The sequence below is a fragment of the Epinephelus moara genome, chromosome 24 (genome assembly GCF_006386435.1).
Source record: "Epinephelus moara isolate mb chromosome 24, YSFRI_EMoa_1.0, whole genome shotgun sequence".
Classification (NCBI taxonomy): Eukaryota; Metazoa; Chordata; class Actinopteri; order Perciformes; family Serranidae; genus Epinephelus; species Epinephelus moara.
Window position 1 is genome coordinate 19651023 of NC_065529.1, and position 17465 is coordinate 19668487.

The window sequence follows — 17465 nt, forward strand, 5'->3', positions numbered from 1 at the left end:
TATACATGCCTAAATTTAGCAACTGCACATTAACATACACGCTCTTATCCCTGACCCACTCCCAGCAGCATTTACAGCCCGAGGGGAAAAGCCTGATCGCCAGTGGGATATAGGGAATTCCAGTTTGGATGTTGGTTATTAATTATTAACGATTCATCCTGTATGATTTCATTCATGACACTCTGGCATCCAGCATTAATGTTACAGTCATTTGAGAGTAACACAACAGGTTTCATACAGTCATTAATATATAAGCAGCAGCAAACAACACTGTTGGTCTCGTTGAGGTCTCACCTGTGACATTCGTGCCAAACCCAGGAGTGGTGTGCCGCTCGAGGCCTGAAGTCTGACTGGCCGTTGTTTTGGATCTGGGAAGAGAAGCGGAGAAGGCGGCGGTATGAATTGGGGTCGGCGTTGTCAGCCGTACTGGACAGGCAGTGCTCCTCGTGGGCACACTGCAGCGCGTACATGGGTCTGTCCTCCAGGTAGGTGGTCTGCTCCACAGCCTGGGCACTGAGGACCAGGTCTGGGGCCACTGAGAGGGAGAGAGCGACAAGGGACGTGGTCGTTAGGAACAACGTCACAAACACGCAAAGTTTCCCCAGTAGCTGTAGAGCATCAAGTTTGTCTTTTATAAAGAAATATTCCTTACTACTAAAGTTTTTTAAACAGCAATGGTAGAAAAGAACAGGTGTTACTAATTACATGTCTCTGTTCTATTCAAATGTCCCATGACAGTGTGTCTGACACAGCATGCAGAATACCAGGACCCTGAAACGGAAGCAGCTCAATAGAATTTGGCCATCATAAAGTTTATCATATGCATATGTGCCTTTCTTACTTTGATAATTCAAAATGTCCTCCATGAAAAGCTTTGTAAGACTCTGAGTGTAGACGGTATTTGCATTCTGCGCTTTCTTACTCTGAGTACAGGAGACCCCCGCAGCGAAGCGTCCACCTCCTTTGGGACAGTCAATGTGCTTCCCGTGATGAAGACACTGATCCAGAGTCAGCTCCGTTCCGGAGCATCTCACTCCACTCATCAACACTGCATCAGCTGAGGCATCTCCTTGCCAGTACCATGTTTCCTGATGAAAGAGAAGCACAGAAAACAACTTCAAACAACTGAAGCACATCAAGCTGACAGACCTGCAACGGTACAGAAAAGTGTACTGTAAATGTGTTGTTCTGGACTACTTTTTTTTTTCAATGAGAAAAGTCCCTTTGAGGCGTGACCCTGATAATTAAATATCCAAGGTGTGTGGCCATGCCAAGGCCTGTCTGTCCCTGCCTTAACTATTATTATTGTTCTGGGATTTTCCCACCCAGGTCATATTAGACTCTAAAGGTTTGGCTTTCAGGTCTGGAGACTAGTTAAGCCTTTAGGCAGTGAAGTCTAAAGTGAGTCCAAGTCCAGTCTTAAGCTTTGATTTTTCTGACTTACATGTAAAGGAATCATACATACAGTTACTGTCCTTCTTACCAAGACTAAAATAAGATTGATACCACTCTGTCTTGAGTGATATCTGAGGCCTACCAAGTTTTCTAATTAAAATGTCTCATTTCCTTAATCCATATAAAAACTGAGGTGTAACCTAGCCACATTTTGTGCTTCTCATGTTGTACCGTAACATGACAGAGATTTTCTTATCTTCTGGACAGAGCCAGGCTAGCTGTTTCCCCATTTCCAGTCTTTGTGCTAAGCTATGCTAGCCAGCTGCTGGCTGTAACTTCATATTTATAATATAGACATGAGAGTGGTATCAATCCTCTCATCCGACTCTGCCAGGAAGTGAATAAGTGTACTTTCCAAAATGTCAAAGTGCATCTTTCAATCAGAATTAATTCCAAGTCTCAAGTCTACTATTACAGCTTTGTCCGACGGAGTCCGATGGATTTAAATAGATGAAGGTCATGTTGCTGGAACTGTTTTGGAAATTCGTGTGGGAACATTTTAAGTAGGAACATTTACTTGATTTCCCCCCAGTATTTAATTTGGGATATTTCATCTCAGTTGTCCTACAGGGCAAGTCTAATCAAAGGGCCTCTCACACATGACACACAGCCAAGGGATGGTCTGCTGTCCTCACAGTCCTTACTCAGCCTTATTACAACATTCTGCAGACCACAGGAAAACGACCTGTGCTCATAGTTTCCGTCATCTTCCAAGAAAGTGGAGGATTCATGAGAAAGAAATGCAGCTGAGGGATATGGATGTGGGAGGACTTGCTGGTGGGCTAAGGAGAGGGATAGATACACAGCAGTATAGTTTAAGCTTGGAGTCATTTGTTCCATCTGGTGGTGGGGTTTGTCTGCAGGAGTATTTAAAATTCAGACAGGAAAGAGTCTCTGAAGAGGTTGCTCTGTGCTCTACTTCTATAACAAATAGCATTTGTTACTCGTAGACCTGCTGTCAACATGAGAACCTTAGTGTAATGGTAACTTCTTGTATGTGGTGACAAAGGGACATTGTTATTATGATACCTCGACCTGATCATTTGACTTGGCAATGTAATGTGTTTTTTATGAAGTGAAATAGGTACTTGTAATCACAAGTGGACCCTTCATTCCACACTGGAGAAGCACAGTGTTGAACTGTACTTGACTAAAGGGTGAGTGCTCAAGCAGTGACCGCAAACACATGATGACATGATTACGTGTTGTTTCATTAGAAGTGCACTGCACATAATTGTCCCAAACACACTTGGGTGAGATCCTGTCCAAGTTCCACTCATAAAACCTCCTTCTGTTATCAGTGAACGTCCCCGTGATTCATACATACTTTCCAGACCTATATCACCTTTAACCACAAATCCAACGCTGGTTTTAAAAATAGAAATATATTAAGAACACGAGGGGGGGTCTTTAACTTAACCAGCCTCTCACCTCGTGACATAAAGGAAGCACTGGGGGTTTCCTTTAAAAGTAAGAGGTAAACGTAAGCAGGACAGAACTGTGACGCAGCCAAGTCATGCCACGGGCTTTAGCGGTGTAAAACTTCACTAAACTTCAAACAGCAAATGATGGCTTTGCCCATCACTCCCGCTGAGGGCTTTAAAGCTCATCTGTGCCATAGGTTTACCACTTCTGACCTGCTTTCTGCTCTCACTCTGTGTTTTTGAAGTTTCAAAGACAGTTACAAGCTTATTTTGCTCTCAGGGGTCAGTAAAGCTCATGAGAGAGATAATGACATCCACTGACACGCACACACAGACGGATATTAGAATGGGTAGTGCTGCCTGAGTGGTTTCATCTCGTGCATATTACACATGGCTGTGACTTTCGTATCATTTCTAATCCATTAATCAAATCAAATACAATAACATCTGTATTCCATCTAAGCTATTGAAGGTCCAGTGTGCAGAATTTAGAGGTAATATACTGGCATAAATGGAATTTGATATGAGTGTGTTTTCTTTAGTGTATAATCACCTCAAAGTAAGAAGTGTCATGTTTTGGTTATTTAAGAATGAGCCATTGTATCTCCTTAAGGAGCAGATCCTCATCCATGGAGTCTGCCATGTTGCACAGTAGCCCAGAATAGACAGAACAAACACCGGCTCTAGGGAGCGCCATTCATGTTTTCACATCGGACACCGGGTGTAGTAGCCCCTCGACGACCAGCAGTGTCGAAAAAACAGTGATTTCTTGATGTGAAACTGATTTATTCAGTGTTTTTACTGGTTTTAATCGATGGGCCCATTTGTTTTGGAGAGGGAGAGACCTCTGCGGATAATTCGGCTCCTGCTAAAAACCTCCTGAACAATGAACACTGAAGTAATTTCAACTGGGAGAAGTTTCAGCTGGTTGCAATCTGCAATCTTCACTACTAGATGCCACTAAATCCCCCTAAATCTCACACACTGCTCCTTTAATTACCCCAACTTAGTTTAAATGGTACAATAATGTGAAAAGCAGAGGCCTGTTTTGAGGTTCAGACAGGCTTCACTTGACAGTTTGGAAACAGACAACTTCCAATACGCGTTTATATTTCTTTACATTTTATCAGTTTAACCTGGCTAAATCTGTTTTCACATTCCAATAACATGACATGATACAAAAAAATTAAATATAATGATCATGTTCATGCACATACAGTATACTGGAAATACAAATGACTATAACTATCAATCATTAGGACAAAATGACTGTACAAAAATCTTAGGAACTGATAGTGACAGGGCAAGCATGTAAAACAACAAACATTTTTTTTTAGCCAATTCATGTTTTTTACGTTATTTTTACCTCGCTGCTAATACAGGGGGAGCTCGACAATATACGCTGATGGCTTCTGGGCCTCTCCTGTCACACCAGTTTCACCTCTTTTATCATTTTTTATGTTGTTGTTTTGTACTATTTAGCTTGATACCCTAAGCCTGCTGCTGGTGAAAGCTCTGCTTGTGCAGGGGCCTGTGTATTTCACACATAAAAGAGCTGATGTGGTTTTTGCCTCATGTGTATAATACAAGACGCACAAATGTAATTTATTTTTCATTTTAAAATATAAGTGAATTACCTGTGAATGATAGCATAAATTATCCAGTTAGGTGTGCCAGAGCACAAACTATACCCACAGCCATCTCCTTTATGCTGAAAGCCTGTGCAGTGAAGATAAGCTCATCTTATAAATGATTTGTGTGTATTACATGTGGAGCACAACATTTACCTGGAAAGCATGGCTGGCAAAGCCCAAGCCCAGCTGTCTGCACACTACCATGGCCTCCATGGTCCCCCAGCTGTCACTGCACACTGAGCCCCACACCATAGAGCCGTTCCTCTCTGCCAGGACCTCCACACGGCCCTCATAGGGATTACGGCCGCCATTTAGCCGAAGCTGAGGACAGAGACAGACAGCTGTGTCTTCCAGTTCTCTACAAATCTTTATTTTTTATAGTACGGAGATAGAGAGAGGTACTCACTCTTTTGTTGAAGCCCATGGCGGGAACATTACACCTGACTGCTGCGTCTTCCTCATGGCTGCAGCCAACAGAGTCACGGTTGAAGTAGCACTCAGTCAGTGACTTTTCAAACCCAGAGCACTCCACCTCGTTCATGTGGACCGGCCCGATCCCTATGGGAAAACAAACAAACAAAAGTGTCTCATTCTGTTGAACTTATGACTCAGTCACTACTAACTGGAAAAACAGCTGGAGCATTAGCTTAATGTGCATTACAGAAAATAATTTAAGAAGGACTGTTTTCTATTTCCATTACTTGAAAGAAGAAACCTGATCTTTGGGTTACACAATGATCTTAGGAAACACAAGTCTGTACTGCCCACTATTCCTGAGTACACAGCAGTAGCCTCGCCTGCTTGTGTTTTCTCAGAACAACAAGTGCATCCAAAGACAGATGTAAGACTTCCTGTTCCCTGGAATTACAGCTCAAAGGAAACAAGCAGTCAGCTATGTCAAATGAAAATTAGACACTCGAGGTTTGTAAAAAAAAAAAAAAATTGACTGCGTTCTTTTTGTTTTTTTCAAATTTAAAAAAAAAAAGTCATCTCCGTTTAGCGGAGTTTCCAAAATAACATGTGTGAGTACTCCTTCATGCTGGTTTCTTTCCCATGTGACTGAGCAGGAATGTCTCTAGTGATGTGGGCCCTGAAACAGCAGCCAGACGCTGAGACGGACGGAATAAATTTGCAAAAGGAAGAACACGCTGCTGCTGTAATCACACAGCCCATTTCCAAGTCTGATTAATACTCAGAATCAATTAAATAAAATAAATATTTATCTTGTTTATCAAATTTAATTCAGAGAAAATGAGTGAAAAACATTACAGTCATAGACGTACGTAGATTGTATAAGAACTTTGTCTAAAAACAAGTCTCCTATACAAATCTGGGAAATACCATTTTAGTTTTATTGACATTCTTGTTTAGTCCACTTCAGTGACTTCTGAAAACAAACACAATCGCCTATTTCAAGTCTACGGTCTGTGTGTGGCACCCTTTTTGGATCCAGTGGTCAGCTCGTAAAGAAATCCATCCCTCAAATAACCTTGTGCACTCTCCAACAAAGAATTCCTCCTCTGAAACCCATAAAGACTGTTTTTCACTGCTGGAACATTTTGTGCGCTCTTGTGTTTTGTCGTGAGAATAAGGCAGACGAGAGGACATCTAATCCAATGAACATATGATTCTCATAAGCCTGTGGTATATTGCATTACGCAGATTCAGGGTTCTGGGTCAAGGTGTGAGTCTTAGTGTGCTGCTGCATACATTCTCCAGCACATTTGTATGCTGACTTCAGGTCTGGGCTGATTGAAGTGAGACAAAAACAGGTGGCGATACAGAGGCCAACGATAAGGTGGAGGTGGGAGCCTCTGGTTTCAGTCCACACCTTTCATTTTCACAGCTGGGACTGAGTTCTGCTTGAAGCTGTGCTTGGACCTTTGATAAGTACTGTAGATGTGAGATTTCATCAAAGCTAAAATCCTGTGAACAGTTAAGTTCAACACTATGCATGATCCATGAATGTGTGGAGGATCTGCTACAGGCTCCCTATATGGGTGAGGGTTGCAACTATGGCCTCCAAAATAATTACATGATTGTTCTTCCAAACACCTACTAATATTGGATATTTAAGGCCAAATTTTAAAAATCTGATAACGACCTATCAGGTTTGTCTTCTTAGAAGTTTTTTTTATGAACCCAGTGTTTTGATGAGTATCCTTTAAATTTGTATATTCAAGAACTGTGAGCAAGAAATGCCCTGAACTATGTGATGTAGAAGCTGTGTCTGAATTACCTCAAATATATTTAACATTAACATTATGTTTACCAAATATTTTTAAATTTGTGAAGGGGATGTAGTCAAGCTAAAACCAGGTGTTAAGTTCTCATATATATATATATATATATATGTATATATATATATACATATATAATTACTAATATACAAGTTGATACATTTGGATACATCCAAATACATTAAATGTCACTACAGATAGTCTGTAAAAAAAAAAAAAAATCATGTCTTCCTCCTATTGTCTCTAATGGCATCTTGCTAGAATCTACCACACGTGAATGTAAACAACTAATTCGAGCCAATCATGTCAATCACTGCTCGTGAACTGCAGTCAAACTGTCAAACTAGGCAGCATTGTTCAAATATGGATTAAGATTCTGTTACTGCATTGCCTATTTCTCCCCTGAAATGTCTTCAGAAACATATTTTGGTGTACTGTTTAGGAGTAAAATGAGAAATTTTGCTGCCATGTTGGAAACAATCGAGCCAAATGACCGCCCACCAGCTTGACCAACTTTCTTATTTTACAGCTAAACAGTACACCAAAGTATGTTTTCTAAAAACACGCGAGGCAAGAAATGGGCAATGCAGTAACAGAATTTGATTCATGTTTGATCAGCGCTGCCTAGTTTGACAGTGACTGACATGATTGACAGCTGTGTTAGAGGCTTCCCAACTCTGATTGGTTGTTTATATTCACGTACAGTAGGTTAGAAGCTCTACAAAGAGGCAGAGGAATAAGATTTTTTTAACAGATGATCTGTATCATTTAGTGCTGTGTGGCAGTTTAAGCAAATATGACCAGAAATTCACACTCTATATCAGTGTAACACTACTTACACTGGTACTATGCTGTAATACCTGGGTATGTATTCACAAGTCATACCTTGTCCCAGTTGGGCACCAGTCAAGGCGTCTTTGGCGCTACCAAAGCCCAGCTCTCGGCACACCACAGTGGCAGCTCGAATGTTCCAGTTATCGTCACAAACTGTTCCCCACACCCCGTTCTTCAACACCTCCACTCGCCCTTCACCAATCATAGCTCCACCTCTTAGACGCACCAAGGGTTGCTGCAGAAACAGTCCACCGAAAGCTAAAATTAGTTGAAATGTTACAGAGAGAACATTCATGCAAACTATTAAAATCTAGTTGAATTAATTTGATTTATTCACGTTATTACTCTATTCATTTAATTTGGACATAATTGCAAAATACAGCAACATGTGACTAGCTAGTGTCTTCAACAACTTCGACAATAAACTTCATCAGTCGTATCATGTATAATGATTCAGAGGAGGCAGCATGCTCCCTTTACTGCACGCGTTGCTCATAACTGCATCAGAGATGTACATAAAACAAGCTGAAGGACTAAAAATACTTTTTAGTCCTGGTTTATTTGGTCCATATTAGATTACCATTGTTACTCGTTTTGTGGGGTGGTGGCACCCTGTGTAATAACTTAGTAAACAATAAACATCAAGCGACAATACTGATAATTTGACTGTATACATGACTGATGCTTAGCACTCGTCCATTCAAATGTTTCCAGATGCTTGACTGCAGGGCCACTAGATTAATAAGCAGAAAATGTTGTAATACAGGCTGGACTCATATCAAGAATTGACTATAGTATTGTGTATCATGTGTTTACTCAACTCTGTATTTAAATAAAAATGTTTATGGCTCCTATAGTGTAACAGTAACGCAGCAACGTACTGTGTGTGGACAACAAACAGATTTTAAATCAGACATTTAAATCTGCACTATAAAAACACATGCATGATTTTCTTTTAAAAAAAAGAATTAATCAGAGTCAGAAGTTATACAAGAAATGTCACAAAGATCTAGGTGAAACTATTATTAGTCATATGGTCGCATAAACTGACTTAGTGAAGTGTCAGAGTCTGTTGATACTGTTTACTTTATAGTTTTTCTCCCACAAGGGAAGACTCGGTCCTCCAGATGGGATAACTCTTAACAGAATACATGACTGTTTTCTTCCTTATTAGAAACACTCAGTTTTTCCAACCATCTGATTCTGCTCAGCCTAACAAAAGCACCAGAATCCAATGCACTTATTGACCTTAACTGCCCTCCTCTGCATGACAAGCTGCCAGCAGTTGCACAGCAATTTAAAAAGTATTTCAAACAGCCTATGGCATGTATTGCTGTTGTTCTGCGTCATTATTTCGGTGTGCACTGTTGCAAAAAGTCGGGTAGTCTTTTTTTACAAATGCCACCAACAGAATCCTGTACATTTACTATATCTTCTTACAACAGCCAGTAACTTTAATGAAGTGTTGCACATGGCCACATAAAACAGTTCAAGATCCCTGTTATCCACTTTAAAGGGGAACTATGCCCAATTTCAACATGTACACATTATTCCTATGGTCTAAGACAGTCCAAAAATATTAGTAAAAAGCAACAACTCTATCCCACATCTAAAAACTAGAGTGCTAAAACTCAAATCTGTTATGTCATAGGATATAGAGTCTGGAGCTGCTCCAGAGACAATGAATTGGGAAACATTTTTCTCGATGACACTGAGAGCACCCAGAGGAATGTTCTGAGCATATGGGTACATCTTCTGTTTCAGAGCTGAGAACACCACAGCAGAATAAAGCTCATATGGGTGAAAAAATGAAAACATTCTGTGGGTCCATAAAATCAGGCTCCCATTTATTGTCCATGGAGCAGCTCCAGACCTTGTACCCTATGATATCACAAGTTTAAGATGTACTTCTCTGGTTTCTGGCTTTGATAGAGAGTAGCTCATGTTCACAAATATTGATTAAACTTGCCTCAGCCATGGAAATAACATATTAGAATTCTTAATTTGGGTGGTGTTCCTTTAACACAGAAAAAACATGCAAACACCAGACAGAAAGGACGAAAGCTGAGTTTCAAACCCGAGATCCGCTGTGCTGACCTACCTCCACCCTGTAGGCCTTTCTGAAGCCAGCGCTGACGCTAGGGGCGAAAGCACGTCCAGGAACACAGCTGATCACTACGGGCATGCCCTGCTCACAGGTGAGGTTGCCGTTCAGCTTTATCTCTTTTCCCAGCTTGCAATCGGACAGGTCGGCCTCGTTGCCTGTGCAGTTGACAGAGAAACCCCAGAAGTTCTTCTTACGACGCTTGGCCAGCAATCTGAGAAGAAATGATGCAACAATATAAACTATTACAAATGATACTGCATACCTTTTCTGTTAATTTCTATACATTTACATTACTGCCAACCATATTAGAACGATTGTCATAATTTTTCCAACCCTTTGCGTACCCACGGGTATCAGTTCAGGCCAAAACCAACAGAACTTCACTTTCCCTGGAAAGGCAATCCATCATCATCATAGTGAACACGTTGTCAGTCCTTTTTTGTTACTATATGTTATGTCATCGCTGCATGGCATGCTGTTGCATAGACTGTTTTGAAAAGGAGCCCGCTTGGTGCATTCAAGTGCTGCTGAGAGGCTCTGACACTGAACAGTAAATCATCACCTGCCACATCTCTGAACCACAACAAGGTGCCTTCTGTTATGAGGGTGTTTTCATTCCATACAAACATTGCAGGTATGGAAAACATCTTCAAAAATCTAAAAAACAAAAGCCTGCTTTGGAAAATGGTTGGCAGTACTGTAAAGTATTTCAAAAGCATCAGCAGCACATAAAATATTTTACCATTCTTTCTCACACTTCACAAAAATATTAAGGAGCTGTTTTATGGGGGAGCGGGAATTTCAGTTATTTATTTTGTGGAATTCAACAATAACCGTACTGTGCTGTGAAGAACAATGGGGGGATTGTTGCGAGAATACCTCAACACTCTCACGACCCCCATACTTGAATGGAAGTCATCAACTAAGGGTCACTGAGGACCCCAACAACAGTGGACCCTGAAGCAGGTTGGGGCCTCGGAAGAAGCAGACCATGTAATGAAACCAGCATGAGTGACATTCACAGCCTGTCAGTTCTTACAGCTTATCCAGATGCTGTAAACAGAATGCAGCTCCAAATCTGTTTGAATGCAAGAACAGTTTGTGGTCCGTGAAATGTAAAGACATGCTAAATTTGAGTTGGGAGTTTTTAATTTTACTGGACTGTTATTGACACGTTTGGTGAACAGATCTGTCCTTTGTTGTCCTTTGCAGATAAAAGACAGACTGAATGTGATCTTTCACCTTTGTAAAACAGTGAACCATGTGAGACTACACGCTTTAAAACCACACAGGCAATCTGATCCTAAGTGATAAACAACAAACAAAATGCTCTTTGCTGGGTTGATGCGCCTTATACTGTGCTTCAGTTTAAATGCATCCATATGTAAGATTAGCATCACATCAGATGACTCCATGTCTACCAAAACTATAAAAATAGAAACCTTTCTAATCAAAGTCATCTTATTTGCCCTCGTCTAATTATATCATAGACATTGCTAATCAAAGCCAGAAACATCAGTTTGAATATCAAGGTGCAAATTTGACCACATCATATGTGATCTTCCTGTAAGCAAATGCATTTCTGAAGTCTCTCTGGTCTTAATTTGACTGTGGCTGTACTGTGGTTCTGGGAGCCTTTCATATGATTATAGAGACCAACAGTGACTGCATGCACATAATGAATAGATTAGACTGACATATGAAAACATAAACTCATGAACATAAACTTCACCAAAGACCAAACCAACAAAGATACGTTCTTGGAGGGCAGGTAGCTACATTTGTTTATAAAAAAAACCTTTGACTATTGGATTAATACCTGCGGGTGTTCTCTTTCATGATGTTACCAGATCAGGAGATTTGCTCATGCGGTTATTCTCTCATGTGCCGTAGGCATCTGTTTTGTTTTGAACATCAGTTTCCATATTAGCAGATAAAAATTATGCACACACAAAGTGTTCTAGGAAATGGCTGGCTTTGTGTTGGGCTACATGTTGACATTTCTTGCTTAGAGGGAAACAATTAGACGCAGCCAAAAGAGCCACTGTTTCACAGCGTATTGCACTCGGCAGTTTCCCAGCCGGGCCCATCCTTCATCCTCTAAAACTTCCTCTGGCAGTGTTTGGCTTCATGTCAAGAATCTTCAGGCACGAATCTGTTTAATCTCAGTGTGGAAAACGGATGAGGGGTTGAGTGATGACCAGTGTAAACAGTTGGGTTATATAATGTCTCTTCACATTAGTTTGCTATGATAAAACATTCCTAAACAGACTGAAAATCAACAGTTCAAAAATCCTCAGGTACCCCCCTGGAAATGCAAAATTTCAAACATAAAAAAGTGTTTGTATTATATAGAAGTGTTTGACGTGCCCCAAATGATAGTTTGTTTACACAGGTGTGAATTTAAAGTGATTTATTATATATGTAGCACTGCTATATTCCCATAACCTAAACTGTAATTAATTCAACTCATGTGAAGACTTTCATTATATCTAATTTTTTAAACCATGCTGCCGGCCCCAAACACCATTACTCACTTGTAGGGTCGGGTATTGAAGCGTTTCTCCCCGGGGAAGCCGTACATGCCACAGATGACCCTGGTGTTTTTCTCTGTCCACTCCTCGTTACAGATCTGTCTCCACTTGCCTCCATCTTTCACCTCCAAAAAGCCCTCAGTGATGGGGATCCTTTTCCGGTGGGAGTAAGTGGCCCTGATCCTCACATCTTCCACCTGCACTGTCAAACCCTGAGAAACAGCACAGGAAATGTTTCTTCACCACATGCCATATTGCAGGTAATGTACAGATAACTGAACACAGACTATAAGAGTCTCAATCAACAGAATTTAACCTTTTTTTACTTTAAATACCACTGACCAATACATAATAATGATTAAAGCTTCAATGGATTTTTTTTTAAACTTTACCCATTTTTCATCTTATTTTTAGCCATGCTAGCTTTTGTTGCTACAAATGGCTTTGCCAGTCAGTCAGGTTGTCCCAGATATCTCCACAGTGACAAGTAAGATTGCCAGGAGATTTTGTTTGCAGACATTCATGATCCCCAGAGGATGAATCCTGATAACTGAGATGATTCCTTGACATTTAATCTGGCGCCATCATCAGGTCAACTTTAATGCCGTCTCCATCGACCTCAGCTGTGAGTTTGTCCTAAATGGCTAATGTTAGCATGCTAACACTAAAATAAGATGTAGAACATGATAAATACCATATGTGCTTAGCATCAGCATGTTTGCATTGTTTTCGTGAGCATTGTAGGATGTTAATATTAGCATTTAGCTCAAGCAACACTGTTGGCTGTTGGCTCAGTTTTATTAGCACGCTACTTTATTTTTTGGTGAGTTTAGCCAACTTAAAAAAGTGACAAACTTGGTAGGCTGGAATTTGAAAACTGACTACCCCTTTACCCAGAATACCGCCTTAGCCCCTCCCACCTGAGGTGCAAGCAGAGGAAGAGACACGAGGAGAGGAGATAACAGATATCTAGCAAATTGAGACATCTGCGCCTTCCCTGTTTTATACGTCATGGGTGCTAAAAAGACCTCTGCAAAGCATCCACCTGTGCTTATCCTTGCTCATAGCTCCTCTGGCAAGCCTCACTTTTAGTGATTGAGACATCCTCTATGATAGCATGCTGAGATCAATTACCAGATCATACGCAGGAGGACAGAGGAGACGGGGAGGCACAAAAAAGACAAATGAGAAGAGCCTGCTTGTGTCATTTCTTTTAAAAAAGTTGTACAATGAATGAAGTGGACACAATCTCAAATAAATTGTGAGCTGTTTAAAAGACAAGAACAGTATTTAGTTGGTATAGTTTTGTTTGCACTCTGGATTTCACAGGTACTGTTGCACTTGATATACTGTAAATACAGTATGGCCGATGAGTCATAACAGAAGAATGTATTGCGAGGGAATGCAAAAGTGTTTCAGAAAAAAAAAAGAAATCCCATTGTGGCCTTTTAGAGACCCCACAGTTTGCACATATGCTTGAAGATACGACAAGTCAAGTTGAAAAATCTGAAGCTGAAATCTTTGTTTAAACTTGTTAAGTGTTGCAGAGAGGCTGTAGCAGATTGGATGAATGTCTGGAATTTTTGCTCCATCTTTGTTGCGTCTTCAGAGTTCAGTGCTTGGTGTAATGGCCTGAAGGGAGTTGGTGGGCAAACATACATGAAACATGACAGCACAGACCTGTCAAATCCAGCTAACAGTGTTTGGGTTTTTCCCCCCAAAAAACTTAAAGGGAATAAATTGTAATTCACTAGTAGCATAAATACTTGTTGAAAGTTACTGGAAATTCAGATAAGATGTGAAATATATCAGCGTTATTATTCTCACTGTAAAAGTGAGCCAAGAACCTGAAACAAACCAGTAGAGCACAAAAAGAGAAACATTAGTCTATCCCCTAAAGGAAAGTGTGGAAATCCAGCCAAATGTGTCTTCATAGACTTCTCACGTAGCAGCTTGGATTTCTTGGAGGATCGCAACAGTGACAGCGCTGATAGAAGATGAAAAGAAAAATATTGGATGTAAAATTCTAATTGTAAATCAAGATCTTAAAGAGAGACTAAAGACAGAAGCTGCCGACAGAGTTCAGGTTGGGAGAGTGTCTGCGGGTGGTCCAAAGTCCACTGACTATAAAGGGCTGTAAAGCCAGTTGGTCAGACCGGGGGTCACCAAGCACAATAAGTATCATGTGTCCTGACGACCCCTAAATCAGGAGGGAATGGTCACCTTTGACCTCCAGTGCTTTACAGGATAACAGCTACCTAATAACTCTGCCACTGTTCGTTTCCCTCTTTGAGCCAAGTCCTGCAGTTTGTTCCTGGCTGGGTGCAAGGGTGCACTGTGGGTGCCAGACGGAGCCAAAACTCTGAGCTGCTCCGTGGTATGCTGATCTCAGTAATTTCGTAATGGTCCGCTTCTTTCATTCTGCAGAAAAAGCCAACATCCAGGCATGTCTCCCAGAAATACGAAACGTTTGCCCACAGGGTGGTTTCCTGAGATGGCGTCAGCCTGAGGGAATGTTCAAGGCTTCAAGGTCTCTGAACACTAAAGACTGCAATGCAGGAGGAGCCACGACTAAGTCAGACTGTTTCTACAGTGACCCCAGTCCTCCCACTGACCGCAGTGGTTAGCGCGGGTAAAAAACACTCTTTCATGAAGAGATTCCAACTGGCCATAGCATGACACCGTGTTTTCCGTTAGTGCCTGGCAGGATAGGAAGGCCAAGAGACGTGATCATGATCAGGGATCTAATATTCCTAATTCAAAACCTATCTTTAAAAAGTGAGGGGATGTAGAGATTTATTCATGGCTTATAAGAGACCTGAACAACTTAAAAACATGTAAATCAACATGTGAAACAGGTAAAACTTCACCTGATACAGAACATGGAACCAACAGAAAATGTCAGTAATCAAAGTGAAGCCAGGTGCCAAAACAAAAACTCCAGACAAAACAGGGGGTACGAGGTGAGAATGAAAAGGGGGCACAGAGATGGGTCTGACCAGTGTTGCACTTGGCTCGCAGAGAGGAAACCGGCCGTCTCAACGTGTGAGACTAAAGAGAAGACAGATATCCACAGCTGGGATCAGTCCAGGCATTTCCCCCCCAAACCCAGACCACCAGACATAAACTCAGCATAATCCTGTTTGGCCGTGGCCCAATTCTACACACTGGTCACTTTTTAGCACTCTTTATGGAAAAACGCAGGGAAATTACAACACAGCATAAAGAATATGGCCCAGCGATGATATTTTATTACGTTCAAGTGAAAATACCATAATATCAATGTGGAAATATGGACTTAGGGAGAAATACAGGATGTCATATTACATATGCATGGATAGATTTTTAGATTTCAGAGATAACAACCTGCCAGCACCTATACAGTTCACTAATCTACACCTTGTATCTCGTTTGTTAAATCTGTATAAAATCCAAAGAGTAAAAATGACAAGCTGCGGCCAGGCTACCTATTTCCTCCAAATTCTGACCATTTTGGCAACCGTATCGGCCTAAATATGTGACGAACATGTAATGAGTGCAGGCTTTCCACTCCGCAGGTCACGCTGAGGTTAATTCTCTGCTCGGTATTTTTATAAAGTTGCTTCATCTTACAGTCACTCCCTGACTGTGTGTTCTGTAGTGAATCATTCATTCTGTGGCCTTTCCCCAAAAGTACTCCTTTCCTGTCCTATGTAAATAAATCATAATAGCCAATATTTCATGAGTGAAATGTTTGTACCTGGTTAGCTGGACTTGACGGCAACTGGCTGAACAATATTGAATTCAGAAAATAACTCTTGGCCTTGTTTGTAAGTGGTGAGTTAAAAAAAAAAGAAGAAAACAGTCTTTATTTAGCTCTATTCATTACTGGTCTGTGAAGAACGCTTTGACCATTACTGAACTCTTTCCAAATGGAGAGCAGACTTGTTTTTCTGACTGGGTGCCCCTCAGTATGTAGATGTGTGAACATGAGACTGTGGTCTAGTCTAGCCAGTGTGTCTGACTAATACTTCCACTGCTGTGCATTTCTTCCGCTTTATTCAGCCCTCCAGCCCCGCTGCACGTTTATCTACACGTGCCCCCCGCACTCACCCACCACTCCCGCCCCACCTTACAAAACATGGCAAGTATGAATGATAATCACTCCACAGTTTAGATGAAAAGCAGGGGAACAGCAAGGCTCTTTCAAATGACTTTCACATCTGCCCCACCCCACTTTCTGCCTCACTGGCCCCAAGTTTGCCTCACTGACTTGTCTGAAGAAGTGTATGCGGGTGTGTGCATGTGTGTGTGTGTGTGTGTGTGTGTGTGTGTGTGTGTGTAAGATTAACTGTGTGCTTTGCATCTGGAATACCTATCAATGACTGCTCCTATCATGACAAGCAAAAAGGAAAAGAATCATTCCTATAGGTAGAGCAGACACATGCACATATATACACCGGCACTCAATTCATTTTAAAAATGTATAAATAGCAATATTTTCATAATCGTCTTTCCAGTTTTCATGCTAAGCTAAGCTGACCATCTCCTAGGTGCAGCTTTATGTGTTATGGCCAGACATAAGAGTGGTATCAATTTACTCTCATCAAACTCTCAGCAAGAAGCCCATGACTTCCATGCATGCTACTGAAGGGTTTACATTACCTAACCTACATTGCTACATGCTAACGTAAGGAAAATTTGAAAACCTGGTTGCCGATTTTGTCAATTTCTTCCCGATTTCAGATCATATTCCTGCTGGAATATGTCCGGTTGTGTTTAGAAGCTTTAACTGGTAACGGGAAAAGTACGGCTACAAACAGTCATTCACTGGCTTCAAGTACACTGCTATGTGTAGCTACATACTAACATCAGGGAAACATGTAATATTGGTTGCCAAATTTGTTAATTTCTTCCCGATTTCGGATGATATTCCTGTTGGTACATGTCCGGTTGTGTTTAGAAGTTTTTACTGGTGATATTTTATGGTAGAATATGCCACTATACTCCAGAGTTATTCCAGTCATCACCAGTCAGTGATGGTGCAGTGACACAAAGATGCGGAAGACCTGCAAACACTGGCCAATCAGAGCAGACAGGGCTTTTTCTGGGAGAGCAGCTTAAAGACACAGGTGCTGAAATGGAGTGTTTCAGACAGAGACTGAAGAATAGGGGTGGGGAGAAAATCGATATAGCAAAGTATCGCAATATTTTTGTGTGGCAATAAAGTATCACCACACGGAAACCAAGTATTGATT

General features: G+C 41.1%; 1 protein-coding gene across 1 annotated transcript in view; it reads right to left on the reverse strand.

Annotated features, from left to right (window-relative positions):
- Nucleotides 1-17465, reverse strand: part of loxl2a (lysyl oxidase-like 2a) — a 34086-nt gene that overhangs the window by 5064 nt on the left and 11557 nt on the right. The window contains exons 4-10 of the mRNA XM_050038224.1: nucleotides 12232-12440; nucleotides 9689-9905; nucleotides 7639-7822; nucleotides 4920-5071; nucleotides 4667-4834; nucleotides 923-1088; nucleotides 295-535 (exon numbers count right to left, since the gene is read on the reverse strand). Of these exons, the coding sequence (XP_049894181.1) occupies nucleotides 295-535; nucleotides 923-1088; nucleotides 4667-4834; nucleotides 4920-5071; nucleotides 7639-7822; nucleotides 9689-9905; nucleotides 12232-12440 (1337 nt within the window). The remainder of the gene's footprint in view (nucleotides 1-294; nucleotides 536-922; nucleotides 1089-4666; nucleotides 4835-4919; nucleotides 5072-7638; nucleotides 7823-9688; nucleotides 9906-12231; nucleotides 12441-17465) is intronic.